The sequence below is a fragment of the Pseudophryne corroboree genome, chromosome 11 (assembly GCF_028390025.1).
Source record: "Pseudophryne corroboree isolate aPseCor3 chromosome 11, aPseCor3.hap2, whole genome shotgun sequence".
Classification (NCBI taxonomy): domain Eukaryota; kingdom Metazoa; phylum Chordata; class Amphibia; order Anura; family Myobatrachidae; genus Pseudophryne; species Pseudophryne corroboree.
Genome location: NC_086454.1, coordinates 352,719,208 through 352,738,274, shown reverse-complemented (window position 1 = coordinate 352,738,274; position 19,067 = coordinate 352,719,208). Strand labels below are relative to the sequence as shown.

The following is a 19,067-nucleotide window of genomic DNA, read 5'->3' as shown; positions in this document are numbered from 1 at the left end:
GTGTGACATCACACAGCCGCTGCAGCCCACCCCCTCCCCCCCAACGGTCCGGACATTCCTTCATTGTCTGGACCGCGACCCGCCAACGGCGTTCTAACGCCATTGGCACGCCCCCTCCTGCCCCGCGACCACCTCTGCTTATCAATCAGGCAGAAGCGATCGCAGCCAGTGCGTTGCTCATAGCATCTCACTGGCCTCCCGGGGTGCGCAGGCTGAGTGCGGCAGCTGTGCGTGCGCACTCCAGCAATGGCTTCAGACTGCGAACGCTGCCGCTACAGCGATCCAGTCTGAATTAGCTCCACTATACAAATGTTCCTTCCGATCCTCACTATCTATGTGTCCTGATGATGGGAAGGAACAGCGAGTTACATATGTGTGCACACAGGTATGGGAAGTTCCGCGGGAAAGTCGGTGATCAGACCGCTGTACGCAGGACTGTGACCACATATATCAGATCATATCTGCGATAACTGGAAACCGTAAGTGCATACACATATACAATTATCTGGCCGATCATAACATTCTCAGCTGATCGGCCAGAGAAATATATAGGGACCCATTTATCAATGAGTTTTACCTGTTTAAAACTCGTTGTTTATGATCCGTGGTGCTCCAGCCAATCAGCTCCCAGCTGTCATGTGTTTGAAAAATGGCAGCAGCTGATTTGCCGGAGCACCGTTTATCATACAAACTACAAAGCGACTTTTAAATAGCTAAGAGTCATTGATAAATGGGCCCCACATCTCATACTGGCTGCTAGAAGTAATCCATGTCTGATCATTGCTGGTAACATTGCAGGTTTTAAGGTGATCCCTGTTTGTGTATCTGTTCAGTTCCCATAAAGAGTCCAACGTTTGCCTCAAACCCTGCTAGTGATACATGTACTGTACGTGGCGTGACACTCTGTTTCTGGTCACTCCGCAGGGTCACGCGGATTGGGTGCTGGATGTGGCACTCAGTGCCAGTAAGAAATGGCTTCTCTCTTCTTCAAAGGTGAATACATTCAGTTCTCCAGTGGAGGTCATTGCACTTGTGGTGTGTGGCGATCACTGTACGTCTGCTTATGGTATATTGTTCACTTACTCTACAATGTGATTGGTTATTATCTGTGGAAACGGTGCCAGCAGCACTAACAGCTAATGCATCCTCCCAGCGTTCCGCGGTCAGCTCTAGTATGAATAGGTACCGACCAGCAGTTTATCCATATTTACCTACCTGTGCGTATGGCTCCAATTTAAATCAGATGACGTAGAAGCAACTCTGGTTTGACCCTATTCTGATAAGCAAGGCTATTAATTATTTATTTGTGCCCCCTTTTTCCTCCTATTTATTATATGATTGTTTGGGCAAAAGAAAGCCACAAGACCCCCAGAGCAGGGCAAATCGCGGGCCGGTTCCTCTCTACCTCTAGATTTTTCCCAAAGTGTGTAGCAAGACGTCAGCGAGGAGGAGGGTTTTCCAGGCCAAGGAGGGATATAGGTAAGAGAAAGAAAGGGGTGAGGGAATGTGATCAAGGGCGCCCAAAATTTAGGAGGAAAGTTTAGAAATAATGTAATAAGAACAATTTTAACATGAAATAAATGAAAAAATGAAAAAATGGTGGATGCAACAATACTTGTAGATTCTTCTAGATGTTCTCAATCAGCTGTCCGTCTATGATTTGAATCCTCAGACAATCCTCAATTGATATGTGAAAACAAAAATATAAAACAAAAACCAATGTGTAGTACAATTGTGGAAAAATGTCTTAATAAAGGTGTCCAGAAAATAAAACCCTGGTGAGTGGGGGGCTTGATAGTAGAAAGGATAGATTCTCGCCACCAATATTCTCAGGGTTCAAGACGTACCGAAACTCACATAGTATATAGTAGGAATAAACATATAACGGTATCTTTGTATGATTTTAGGTACAGCGTACCTCACTCACATGTCCAGCAGGTGTTCTCCACATATAAAGGTATCTTTAGCGGTCTTTAATAATGGTCCAAAAACGGTGAATATTTAAAAGAAAAGGTTTTTATTTGACATGAGTCAAAAAAAGTAAAAAATACAGGTAATTAACATTTGACCTTATTAGTCGGGCAGAAGAATGGGGGTGTCGGGAGATAAGGTGGAAAAAAATCTCCAGATACTAGAAGGTTGTCCGGAATCTCTTCTGTAAACAAAAACCCCCCAAAAAATACCTTAAGATGGTCAAAGAACCTGTTTAAAAGTGTAAATCCACGCTCAGCCTGCACCAACGACGTTTCAACCGTGTCGGTCTTTTTCAAGGTGTGTGAGCTGAGTGTGGATGAAAGCTATTTATTCTATTGCACAGGAAATGATGATTTTGCAATGCATGATGGTAACAAAACATTTTCTGACTTTCTAATAATAATAACAATGAGTATAAAAATAAGAACAAGGCTTATGAGGTGACCGTTTGTGTATATATTTCATGTGTGGTTTAATTCTAAAACTGGACAATGTAAAGGATAGGGATATAGGTAAGGCTGAAGGGTTCCTTCCTAAATCCAGACAGTGATTGATGAAGTGAGATAAAGGTGTACACTGGAGGTCTACTCTTTACAGGGATGTTCCAAGCTTCCGCACACTACTTCTCTGATAAAGGAAGCATTTTGCACCAGTACAGAGCTGGCCGTGTCACAGGCTCATCCTACACTGATATTGGACCCATTCTGACCCCCCCAAGATGCACTACGGTGAATAATGTAACAAAAAGCTGCACTGACACCATACTGGCGCCACATGTATTACACTGACACCCTACTAGAGCCACATGTAATACACTGACACCATAGTACCACATTTATTACACTGACACCATATCGCCACATGTATTACACTGACACCATAGCGCCACATGTATTACACTGACACCATAGCGCCACATGTAATACACTGACACTATAGCGCCACATGTATTACACTGACACCATACTGGCGCCACATGTAATACACTGACACCATACTAGCGCCACATGTATTACACTGACACCATAGTGCCACTTGTAATACACTGACACCATACTAGCGCCACATGTATTACACTGACACCATACTAGCGCCACATGTATTACACTGACACCATACTAGCGCCACATGTATTACACTGACACCATACTAACGCCACATGTATTACACTGACACCCTACTACCGCCACATGTAATACACTGACACCATAGCGCCACATGTAATACACTGACACCATAGACCCACATGTAATACACTGATATCAAGGCACCACATATATTACACTGACACTATACTAGGGCCACATGTATTACACTGACACCATACTAGAGCCACATGTATTACACTGACACCATACTAGAGCCACATATATTACACTGACACCATACTAGAGCCACATGTATTACACTGACAGCATACTAGAGCCACATGTATTACACTGACACCATACTAGAGCCACATATATTACACTGACACCATACTAGAGCCACATGTATTACACTGACACCCTACTAGCACCACATGTAATACACTGACACCATAGACCCACATGTAATACACTGATATCAAGGCACCACATGTAATATACTGACAGCATACTAGCGCCACATGTATTACACTGACACCATACTAGCGCCACATGTATTATACTGACACCATACTAGCGCCACATGTAATACACTGACACCATAGCGCCACATGTAATACGCTGACACCATCCTAGCGCCACATGCAATACACTGACACCATAGACCCACATGTAATACACTGATACCAAGGCACCACATGTAATACACTCACACCATACTAGCACCATATGTAATACACTGACACCATACTAGCGCCCCATGTAATACACTGACACCATACTGGCGCCACATGTAATACGCTGACACCATACTAGCGCCACATGTATTACACTGACACCATACTAGCGCCACATGTATTACACTGACACCATACTGGCGCCACATGTAATACACTGACACCATACTAGCGCCACATGTATTACACTGACACCATACTAGCGCCACATGTATTACACTGACACCCTACTAGCACCACATGTAATACACTGACACCATAGTACCACATTTATTACACTGACACCATATCGCCACATGTATTACACTGACACCATAGCGCCACATGTATTACACTGACACCATAGCGCCACATGTAATACACTGACACTATAGCGCCACATGTATTACACTGACACCATACTGGCGCCACATGTAATACACTGACACCATACTAGCGCCACATGTATTACACTGACACCATAGTGCCACATGTAATACACTGACACCATACTAGCGCCACATGTATTACACTGACACCATACTAGCGCCACATGTATTACACTGACACCATACTAGCGCCACATGTATTACACTGACACCATACTAACGCCACATGTATTACACTGACACCCTACTACCGCCACATGTAATACACTGACACCATAGCGCCACATGTAATACACTGACACCATAGACCCACATGTAATACACTGATATCAAGGCACCACATATATTACACTGACACTATACTAGGGCCACATGTATTACACTGACACCATACTAGAGCCACATGTATTACACTGACACCATACTAGAGCCACATATATTACACTGACACCATACTAGAGCCACATGTATTACACTGACAGCATACTAGAGCCACATGTATTACACTGACACCATACTAGAGCCACATATATTACACTGACACCATACTAGAGCCACATGTATTACACTGACACCCTACTAGCACCACATGTAATACACTGACACCATAGACCCACATGTAATACACTGATATCAAGGCACCACATGTAATATACTGACAGCATACTAGCGCCACATGTATTACACTGACACCATACTAGCGCCACATGTATTATACTGACACCATACTAGCGCCACATGTAATACACTGACACCATAGCGCCACATGTAATACGCTGACACCATCCTAGCGCCACATGCAATACACTGACACCATAGATCCACATGTAATACACTGATACCAAGGCACCACATGTAATACACTCACACCATACTAGCACCATATGTAATACACTGACACCATACTAGCGCCCCATGTAATACACTGACACCATACTGGCGCCACATGTAATACGCTGACACCATACTAGCGCCACATGTATTACACTGACACCATACTAGCGCCACATGTATTACACTGACACCATACTGGCGCCACATGTAATACACTGACACCATACTAGCGCCACATGTATTACACTGACACCATACTAGCGCCACATGTATTACACTGACACCCTACTAGCACCACATGTAATACACTGACACCATAGTACCACATTTATTACACTGACACCATATCGCCACATGTATTACACTGACACCATAGCGCCACATGTATTACACTGACACCATAGCGCCACATGTAATACACTGACACTATAGCGCCACATGTATTACACTGACACCATACTGGCGCCACATGTAATACACTGACACCATACTAGCGCCACATGTATTACACTGACACCATAGTGCCACATGTAATACACTGACACCATACTAGCGCCACATGTATTACACTGACACCATACTAGCGCCACATGTATTACACTGACACCATACTAGCGCCACATGTATTACACTGACACCATACTAACGCCACATGTATTACACTGACACCCTACTACCGCCACATGTAATACACTGACACCATAGCGCCACATGTAATACACTGACACCATAGACCCACATGTAATACACTGATATCAAGGCACCACATATATTACACTGACACTATACTAGGGCCACATGTATTACACTGACACCATACTAGAGCCACATGTATTACACTGACACCATACTAGAGCCACATATATTACACTGACACCATACTAGAGCCACATGTATTACACTGACACCATACTAGAGCCACATGTATTACACTGACACCATACTAGAGCCACATATATTACACTGACACCATACTAGAGCCACATGTATTACACTGACACCCTACTAGCACCACATGTAATACACTGACACCATAGACCCACATGTAATACACTGATATCAAGGCACCACATGTAATATACTGACAGCATACTAGCGCCACATGTATTACACTGACACCATACTAGCGCCACATGTATTATACTGACACCATACTAGCGCCACATGTAATACACTGACACCATACTAGAGCCACATGTATTACACTGACACCATACTAGCACCACATGTATTACACTGACACTATAGACCCACATGTAATAGACTGACACCATACTAGTACCACATGTAATACACTGACACCATAGCGCCACATGTAATACACTGACACCATAGACCCACATGTAATACACTGACACCATACTAGCGCCACATGTATTACACTGACACCATACTAGCGCCACATGTATTACACTGACACCATACTAGCGCCACATGTATTACACTGACACCATACTAGCGCCACATGTATTACACTGACACCATACTAGAGCCACATGTATTACACTGACACCATACTAGAGCCACATGTAATACACTGACACCATACTAGCGCCACATGTATTACACTGACACCATACTAGAGCCACATGTATTACACTGACACCATACTAGCACCACATGTATTACACTGACACCATAGACCCACATGTAATACACTGACACCATACTAGCGCCACATGTATTACACTGACACTATACTAGAGCCACATGTATTACACTGACACCATACTAGCACCACATGTATTACACTGACACCATACTAGCGCCACATGTATTACACTGACACCCTACTAGCGCCACATGTAATACACTGACACCATAGCGCCACATGTAATACACTGACACCATAGACCCACATGTAATACACTGATATCAAGGCACCACATATATTACACTGACACTATACTAGGGCCACATGTATTACACTGACACCATACTAGAGCCACATGTATTACACTGACACCATACTAGAGCCACATATATTACACTGACACTATACTAGAGCCACATGTATTACACTGACACCCTACTAGCGCCACATGTAATACACTGACACCATAGCGCCACATGTAATACACTGACACCATAGACCCACATGTAATACACTGATATCAAGGCACCACATATATTACACTGACACCATACTAGCACCACATGTAATACACTGACACCATAGCGCCACATGTAATACACTGACACCATAGACCCACATGTAATACACTGATATCAAGGCACCACATATATTACACTGACACTATACTGGGGCCACATGTATTACACTGACACCATACTAGCGCCACATGTAATACACTGACACCATAGCGCCACATGTAATACACTGACACCATAGACCCACATGTAATACACTGATATCAAGGCACCACATATATTACACTGACACTATACTGGGGCCACATGTATTACACTGACACCATACTAGAGCCACATGTATTACACTGACACCATACTAGAGCCACATGTAATACACTGACACCATAGACCCACATGTAATACACTGATATCAAGGCACCACATGTAATATACTGACAGCATACTAGCGCCACATGTATTATACTGACACCATACTAGCGCCACATGTAATACACTGACACCATAGCGCCACATGTAATACGCTGACACCATCCTAGCGCCACATGCAATACACTGACACCATAGACCCACATGTAATACACTGATACCAAGGCACCACATGTAATACACTCACAACATACTAGCACCATATGTAATACACTGACACCATAGCGCCACATGTATTACACTGACACCATACTAGCGCCACATGTAATACATTGACACCATACTAGCGCCACATGTAATACACTGACACCATAGCGCCACATGTAATACGCTGACACCATCCTAGCGCCACTTGTAATAAACTGACACCATAGCGCCACATGCAATACACTGACACCATAGCGCCACATGCAATACACTGACACCATAGACCCACATGTAATACACTGATGCCAAGGCACCACATGTAATACACTCACACCATACTAGCGCCATATGTAATACACTGACACCATAGCGCCACATGTAATAAACTGACACCATAGCGCCACATGTAATACGCTGACACCATCCTAGCGCCACTTGTAATACACTGACACCATAGCGCCACATGCAATACACTGACACCATAGACCCACATGTATTACACTGATGCCAAGGCACCACATGTAATACACTGACACCATACTAGCGCCACATGTAATACATTGACACCATACTAGCGCCACATGTAATACACTGACACCATAGCGCCACATGTAATACGCTGACACCATCCTAGCGCCACTTGTAATAAACTGACACCATAGCGCCACATGCAATACACTGACACCATAGTACCACATTTATTACACTGACACCATATCGCCACATGTATTACACTGACACCATAGCGCCACATGTATTACACTGACACCATAGCGCCACATGTAATACACTGACACTATAGCGCCACATGTATTACACTGACACCATACTGGCGCCACATGTAATACACTGACACCATACTAGCGCCACATGTATTACACTGACACCATAGCGCCACATGCAATACACTGACACCATAGACCCACATGTATTACACTGACACCATACTAGCGCCACATGTATTACACTGACACCATACTAGCGCCACATGTATTACACTCACACCATACTAGCGCCATATGTAATACACTGACACCATACTAGCGCCACATGTATTACACTGACACCATACTAACGCCACATGTATTACACTGACACCATACTAGCGCCACATGTATTACACGGACACCATACTAGCGCCACATATATTACACTGACACCATACTAGCGCCACATGTATTACACTGACACCATACTAGAGCCACATGTATTACACTGACACCATACTAGCGCCACATGTATTACACTGACACCATACTAACGCCACATGTATTACACGGACACCATACTAGCGCCACATATATTACACTGACACCCTACTAGCGCCACATGTAATACACTGACACCATAGCGCCACATGTAATACACTGACACCATACTAGCGCCGCATGTATTACACTGACACCATACTAACGCCACATGTATTACACGGACACCATACTTGCGCCACATATATTACACTGACACCATACTAGAGCCACATGTATTACATTGACACCCTACTAGCGCCACATGTATTACACTGACACCATACTAGCGCCACATGTAATACACTGACACCATACTAGCGCCACATGTATTACACGGACACCATACTAGCGCCACATATATTACACTGACACCATACTAGCGCCACATGTATTACACTGACACCATACTAACGCCACATGTATTACACTGACACCATACTATCGCCACATGTATTACACTGACACCCTACTAGCGCCACATGTAATACACTGACACCACAGCGTCACATGTAATACACTGACACCATAGACCCACATGTAATACACTGATATCAAGGCACCACATGTAATATACTGACAGCATACTAGCGCCACATGTATTACACTGACACCATACTAGAGCCACATGTATTTCACTGACACCATACTAGCGCCACATGTATTACACTGACACCATACTAGCGCCACATGTATTACACTGACACCATACTAGCGCCACATGTAATACATTGACACCATACTAGCGCCACATGTAATACACTGAAACCGTAGCGCCACATGTAATACACTGACACCATAGCGCCACATGTAATACACTGACACCATAGAGCCACATGTAATACGCTGACACCATCCTAGCGCCACTTGTAATACACTGACACCATAGCGCCACATGCAATACACTGACACCATAGACCCACATGTAATACACTGATACCAAGGCACCACATGTAATACACTCACACCATACTAGCGCCATATGTAATACACTGACACCATAGCGCCACATGTAATACGCTGACACCATACTAGCGCCACTTGTAATAGCACCATAGCACCACATTTGTTACACTGACACAATAGCGCCACATGTAATACACTGACACAATAGCGCCACATGTAATACACTGACACCATAGTACCACATTTATTACACTGACACAATAGCGCCACATGTAATACACTGACACCAAAGTACCACATGTAATACACTGATACCATAGTGCCACATGTAATACACTGACACTATAGCGTCACATGTATTACACTGACACCATGGCGCCACATGTAATACACGGACATCATAGCGCCACATCTAATACACTGACACTATAGCACCACATGTAATCCACTGACACCACAGCACCACATGTAATACACTGACACCATAGTACCACATTTATTACACTGACACAATAGTGCCACATGTAATACACTGACATTATAGCGCCACATGTAATACACTGATACCATAGTGCCACATGTAATACACTGACATCATAGCGCCACATGTAATACACTGATACCATAGTACCACATGTAATACACTAACACCATAGCGCCACATGTAATCCACTGACACCATAGCACCACATGTAATCCACTGACACCATAGCGCCACATGTAATCCACTGACATCATAGATCCATATGTAATCCACTGACACCATAGCACCACATGTAATACACTGACACCATACTAGCACCGCATGTGATCCACTGACACCATAGCGCCATATGTAATCCACTGACACCATAGCGCCACATGTAATACACTGACACCATAGCGCCACATGTAATACGCTGACACCATACTAGCGCCACATGTAATACACTGACACCATAGTGCCACATGTAATACGCTGACACCATACTAGCGCCACTTGTAATACACTGACACCATACTAGCACCACATGTAATACACTGACACCATAGCGCCACATGAAATACACTGACACCGTAGAGCCACATGTAATACACTGACAACATAGCGCCACGCGTCTAAGTCACAGTGTCCATGTGCCAGAGTCCCCGGGCAGACTGTGCGCACGACAAGAAGGCGTGGCCATGTAATAAACTGACATCATAGCGCCACATGTAATCCACTGACACCACAGTGCCACATGTAAGACACTGACACCATAGCGCCACATGTAATACACTGACATCATAGTGCCTGTGCCATATGTAATACACTGACACCATAGCACCACATTTATTACACTGACACAATATCGCCACATGTAATACACTGACACAATAGCGCCATATGTAATCCACTGACACCATAGCGCCACATGTAATACACTGACACCATAGTGCCACATGTAATACACTGACATCATAGTGCCTGTGCCATATGTAGTACACTGACACCATAGTACCACATTTATTACACTGACACAATAGCGCCACATGTAATACACTGACACCATAGCACCACATGTAATACACTGATACCATAGTGCCACATGTAATACACTGACACTATAGCGCCACATTTAATACACTGATACCATGGCGCCACATGTAATACACTGACATCATAGCGCCACATCTAATACACTGACACTATAGCACCACATGTAATCAACTGACACCATAGCGCCACATGTAATCCACTGACATCATAGCGCCATATGTAATCCACTGACACCATAGCACCACATGTAATACACTGACACCATAGCACCACATGTAATGCACTGACACCATAGCGCCATATGTAATACACTGACATCATAGTGCCACATGTAATACACTGATACCATAGCGCCACATGTATTACACTGATACCATACTAGCGCCACATGTAATACGCTGACACCATACTAGCGCCACATGTAATACACTGACACCATAGTGCCACATGTAATACACTGACACCATAGCGCCACAGGTAATACAATGAAACCATAGCGTCATATGTAATACACTGACACCACAGTGACACATGTAATACACTGACACCATAGCGCCATATGTAATACACTGACATCATAGTGCCACATGTAATACACTGACAGCATACTAGCGCCACATGTAATACACTGACACCATAGTGCCACATGTAATACACTGACACCATAGCGCCACATGTAATACGCTGACACCATACTAGCGCCACATGTAATACACTGACACCATAGTGCCACATGTAATACGCTGACACCATACTAGCGCCACTTGTAATACACTGACACCATACTAGCACCACATGTAATACACTGACACCATAGCGCCACATGAAATACACTGACACCGTAGAGCCACATGTAATACACTGACACCATAGCGCCACAGGTAATACACTGAAACCATAGGGTCATATGTAATACACTGACATCATAGTGCCACATGTAAAACACTGACAGCATACTAGCGCCACATGTAATACACTGACACCATACTAGCGCCACTTGTAATACACTGACACCATACTAGCGCCACATGTAATACACTGACACCATAGCGCCACATGTAATACGCTGACACCATACCAGCGCCACTTGTAATACACTGACACCATACTAGCACCACATGTAATACACTGACACCGTAGCGCCACATGTAATACACTGACACCCTAGCGCCACATGTAATACACTGAAACCATAGCGTCACATGTAATACACTGACACCACAGTGCCACATGTAATACACTGACATCATAGTGCCATATGTAATACACTGACACCATAGCGCCACAGGTAATACACTGAAACCATAGGGTCATATGTAATACACTGACATCATAGTGCCACATGTAAAACACTGACAGCATACTAGCGCCACATGTAATACACTGACATTATACTAGCGCCACTTGTAATACACTGACACCATACTAGCGCCACATGTAATACACTGACACCATAGCGCCACATGTAATACGCTGACACCATACTAGCGCCACTTGTAATACACTGACACCATACTAGCACCACATGTAATACACTGACACCGTAGCGCCACATGTAATACACTGACACCCTAGCGCCACATGTAATACACTGAAACCATAGCGTCACATGTAATACACTGACACCACAGTGCCACATGTAATACACTGACATCATAGTGCCACATGTAAAACACTGACAGCATACTAGCGCCACATGTAATACACTGACACCATACTAGCGCCACTTGTAATACACTGACACCATACTAGCGCCACATGTAATACACTGACACCATAGCGCCACATGTAATACGCTGACACCATACTAGCGCCACTTGTAATACACTGACACCATACTAGCACCACATGTAATACACTGACACCGTAGCGCCACATGTAATACACTGACACCCTAGCGCCACATGTAATACACTGAAACCATAGCGTCACATGTAATACACTGACACCACAGTGCCACATGTAATACACTGACACAATAGCGCCATATGTAATCCACTGACCCCATAGCGCCACATGTAATACACTGACACCATAGTACCACATTTATTACACTGACACAATAGCGCCACATGTAATACACTGACACCATAGCGCCATATGTAATACACTGACACCATAGTACCACATGTAATACACTGACACCATAGTACCACATGTAATACACTGATACCATAGTGCCACATGTAATACACTGACACTATAGCGCCACATGTAATACACTGACACTATGGTGCCACATATAATACACTGACATCATAGCGCCACATCTAATACACTGACACTATAGCACCACATGTAATCCACTGACACCATAGCGCCACGTGTAATCCACTGACACCATAGCACCACATGTAATACACTGACAACATACTAGCTCCACATGTAATACACTGACAACATACTAGCGCCACATGTAATACACTGACACCATACTAGCGTCACATGTAATACACTGACAACATAGCGCCACGCGTCTAAGTCACAGTGTCCATGTGCCAGAGTTCACGGGCAGACTTTGCGCACGACAAGAAGGCGTGGCCATGGATCATGGGGGCATGGCCTCTCTGTACACCCCTGCCTCTCAATGCAGGTCAGCCAAGCAGAGCGCCGTGGGGGGGGGAGGGGTGGAGCTGCTTCACCAGTAGTATATGTAATCCACTGACACCATAGCGCCACATGTAATACACTGACACCACAGTACCACATTTATTACACTGACACAATAGCGCCACATGTAATACACTGACATCATAGCGCCACATGTAATACACTGACACCATAGTACCACATGTAATACACTGACACCATAGTACCACATGTAATACACTGATACCATAGTGCCACATGTAATACACTGACACTATAGCGCCACATGTAATACACTGACACCATGGTGCCACATGTAATACACTGACATCATAGCGCCACATCTAATACACTGACACTATAGCACCACATGTAATCCACTGACACCATAGTACCACATGTAATACACTGAAACCATAGCGTCACATGTAATACACTGACACCACAGTGCCACATGTAATACACTGACATCATAGTGCCATATGTAATACACTGACACCATAGCACCACATTTATTACACTGACACAATAGCGCCACATGTAATACACTGACACCATAGCGCCATATGTAATACACTGACACCATAGTACCACATGTAATACACTGACACCATAGTACCACATGTAATACACTGATACCATAGTGCCACATGTAATACACTGACACTATAGCGCCACATGTAATACACTGACACTATGGTGCCACATATAATACACTGACATCATAGCGCCACATCTAATACACTGACACTATAGCACCACATGTAATCCACTGACACCATAGCGCCACGTGTAATCCACTGACACCATAGCACCACATGTAATACACTGACAACATACTAGCTCCACATGTAATACACTGACAACATACTAGCGCCACATGTAATACACTGACACCATACTAGCGTCACATGTAATACACTGACAACATAGCGCCACGCGTCTAAGTCACAGTGTCCATGTGCCAGAGTTCACGGGCAGACTTTGCGCACGACAAGAAAGCGTGGCCATGGATCATGGGGGCATGGCCTCTCTGTACACCCCTGCCTCTCAATGCAGGTCAGCCAAGCAGAGCGCCGTGGGGGGGGGAGGGGTGGAGCTGCTTCACCAGTAGTATATGTAATCCACTGACACCATAGCGCCACATGTAATACACTGACACCACAGTACCACATTTATTACACTGACACAATAGCGCCACATGTAATACACTGACATCATAGCGCCACATGTAATACACTGACACCATAGTACCACATGTAATACACTGACACCATAGTACCACATGTAATACACTGATACCATAGTGCCACATGTAATACACTGACACTATAGCGCCACATGTAATACACTGACACCATGGTGCCACATGTAATACACTGACATCATAGCGCCACATCTAATACACTGACACTATAGCACCACATGTAATCCACTGACACCATAGCGCCACATGTAATCCACTGACACCATAGCGCCACATGTAATACACTGACACCATAGCACCACATGTAATACACTGACAACATACTAGCTCCACATGTAATACACTGACAACATACTAGCGCCACATGTAATACACTGACACCATACTAGCGTCACATGAAATACACTGACAACATAGCGCCACGCGTCTAAGTCACAGTTTCCATGTGCCAGAGTTCGCGGGCAGACTTTGCGCACGACAAGAAGGCGTGGCCATGGATCATGGGGACGTGGCCTCTCTGTACACCCCTGCCTCTCAATACAGGTCAGCCAAGCAGAGCGCCGGGGGTGGGGGAGGGGTGGAGCTGCTTCACCAGTAGTATATGTAAAAGTGTAATATAAGTCTGACATAATATCCCTTTGTATCTATACAGGACTCTACTCTGAGACTGTGGAACATAGAGAAGTATGAAGATATCCCCGCTGTTATAGAAAATAAGAAAGCGATTGGCTCCAGGTTATCCCAGGTTAATATGTTTTTAAACTTTATTTCAATACTCAGCAGAGGCCGGAGCCCTGCAGAAATGGGCAGTCACGCTGGGTAACCGTATACCGCGGCGTAATGCAACCTCTCGCCACAAAATGCCGGCACCAATAATCTCCTGTGATTTGATATTTAATGTTTTAGTTGTACATTTTTTTCTTCCTCAAATAAAAGTAACCGAATGTCTATCCTGTAATACCCACAAGTGATTTCCCAAAGTGTTTAATCCCCAGTTTTGTGTTTCCTTCCAGTGCGAAAAGTGTGAGAGGCCTTTTCCTATCATGCATTGGGACAACGCAAGCGTGACCACCCGCTGTGTCTTCTGCCGCCTGTCCACCCCACCCAGAAGCCCTCTGACGTTACCCACTGCACCATCTAGCGACTTTTCTACCCTATAGTATATTCTTATGCCGTAAAGCCACAACATAGGAAGCCGTTGCTACAGTTAGAAAGTTAGATTGTGATAAAAGCACTGGAATCGTGTTTGAGAGCAGGTATATTTTTCCAACAGTAGGTTTCTTATGTGTTTAAAGCCCCAGGAAAGGTCTTTGGCAGAACCGTTTCCTAAAGAGCTTCTGGACTTTGGCAAAAGCCAGAGAAGGGTTCCTGGGGTAATGGATGGAGAGTGCGGGTGGGCTCTATCCATTAGGCCCAGTTCGGGTCTTTAGGGCCTTAGCTTCAGAGAAGGCTAATCATGGGCATGGGTGTGTTAAAAGGCTGTAAGCCTGGACATGGAGTGCCTCGTTACCTGGGGAGTATGCTGCTGGCTTGCAGAGAGAGACACCATTACTGCTTGAAGGCAGTCCTGTACTGAATTGGTGATTTGCACGGTAGGTCTTTTTCACACAAATAGGAGCCTATTTATCACTGAATATTTGCAGCTTAATTCCCGAAAACACCCATTTTCGGGGGCTAACCTGTAAATATTTGGTATCCCCTGAATGTATAACAGAGGGACCGCAGCAGATACACTATCTCCGATACCTGCTGCTATCCATCTATTCCTGTCAGCAGCCGCAACCCCCCCCCCCCCAGCTACTGCCATCTGAAGATAGCGGTAGCCCGCTGTAGCCTATGGGCTACACTTTAGATAGTTAGCCGTGAGACGGTTAGTCCAGAACCTTCCCCGGCACTGGCCGCCACGCATGCGCAGGAGCCCCGGCAGCACCCAGAGCACATGGCAGAGATGGGCTCCTCTCAAAGCTCCTGTCCCTGGGGGTGCTCTATGATACATCCTGCTGCAAAAATCACATATTGCAAAGTGATTCTGGGCGCTAGTATCGCCTCCTAATCGCAACTTTCTGTATAGTCGGAGCTGGACGGGCTAGGATTTGACAAAGACACCAGCAGAGTGCAGAAACGCGTAGGTGAATGGCTTCCAGTGCTGCTATCACTATTACTCCCGCTTCCCCGATTCCAATACATGGCTCCGCTGAGCTTATATGTCAGTGCTGCACTGAGCTCACTGCTCTGCCTTTTACCAACCTTTACCAATTCCTGGCCACCACCAGCACCCATATCCAGATTAAGGGGGAAGGTGCAGGGCATAGTGTCCCCTGGGCTCCCCTGCCAGGGGACATTGACATCAATAGCTTTCCCTCTTATGCAGCAGCAGAAGCAAGCGGCCAGAATGTGAGCAGGACAGTATGCAGTGCAGGCAGAGACACAGGAGTATCACGTTTCATGACCTACCTATGGAGCTTCCCGACCAGAGGAGAGATAGGAGGGTGGAGAGAGCTGTAAGTGACACAGGGATCCCAGCTTCGCCTCCTCCCTCCCTGCCTGACTGTCTGGGTCCTGTGTAACCTGTTATCTAATGAGGGTCTAGAGAGAGACCTCCTCAGTCCTGTCCCAGTGTGTAAGCAGTACAGAGGCTGCTGCTATTCTTGCATATGACATGATAAATTATAGATTTTATTTTTCTGTGTATATTTAAAGTTGTTTAAGTTGTCTTTGTTCCACTACAAGAAAACTTTATAAAATAATTGTCTTTCAATTAGGTGGAGCTATAAACATTACTCTGGCATTATTAAACTATTTGTTTAAATCTAATATACACCATTGGTTTAAATTTAATATACACAATCCTTACCTCCCAACATGACCCATTCCAGGAGGGACAAAATGCTCTCTACCTGGACTTCCTTCTTAAGTTATGAGTGCAATCACCTGTGTTGAAACACCTCTCTTATCAATTAAGGGGGAGATGTACTAAACAGTGATCAAAATGGAGAAGGGAGCCAGTGGAGAAGTTGTCCGTGGCAACCAATCAGCTGCTCTGTATATTTTTATAGTATGCAGATTATAAATGTTATGTCAATGCTGATTGGTTGCCATGGGCAACTTCTCCACTGTCTCACTTCTCCACTTTTATCACTGCTTAGTAAATCTCCTCCTAAATAGTTAAACACAGGTCACACCAATCTTATATTAAGAGTGAAGTCCGGGAGTAAATCATTTTGTCCCTCCTGGAACGGGTCATGTAGGGTTGTATGCACAATCTAATACACTATTCCCCCCTCCCACCGCGGCCCCGCTGTCTTAAGTGCCCCAGGCACCCCCAAGGCTTAATCCAGCCCTGTCATCACTAGCCACCCTGGTACCCATAGGCAGCGTCTCTGTAGCAGCCGCTATGCTCCTCATGAACAGTATGGCTGAGACGCTTACCAGCCGCAGGATTCTACTTATAGTGTGTGTCGGGTGTGAGATCGCACTGACGGGACTACATCTCTCCACAGTACAGGCGCTTCGCTGCAGGGCCCATATAACTGTGTTTGTAATGTATTCCCTTAACAAATACAGGGGATATCAGCGGATACAACAACCTTTATTAATGTGGAATAAGGGATTATATTATGCCAAAAGCGAGACTGTGCACAGATTTATCTAGATTCACTGAACTATGTAGACTTATTAATTTGTGCTGTCTGTCCTTGATGAGGAAATATACTGAATATGTGGATGCTTTTATAGTTTTTTTTAAATACTATTTGTTTTATGATGATAATGTTATTAAACATGTATTACTGCGTTGGTGTAGCGAGCATTGGCTTACTTTTATTTTTCCCTCATTTATGATATTGTTTCTGTGTGTTCCCGGGACTGACTATCCCCGTATGGGAATGAGGAGAGAAACTCACACATCAGC

General features: G+C 44.6%; 1 protein-coding gene across 1 annotated transcript in view; it reads left to right on the top strand.

The window, feature by feature from the left end:
* WDR88 (WD repeat domain 88) overlaps window positions 1-18,137 on the top strand; it is a 53,075-nt gene extending 34,938 nt beyond the window's left edge. Inside the window, exons 9-11 of the mRNA XM_063945990.1 lie at window positions 925-993; window positions 15,810-15,902; window positions 16,171-18,137. Of these exons, the coding sequence (XP_063802060.1) occupies window positions 925-993; window positions 15,810-15,902; window positions 16,171-16,317 (309 nt within the window). The 3' untranslated portion in view covers window positions 16,318-18,137. The remainder of the gene's footprint in view (window positions 1-924; window positions 994-15,809; window positions 15,903-16,170) is intronic.
* Window positions 18,138-19,067: the final 930 nt, after the last annotated feature.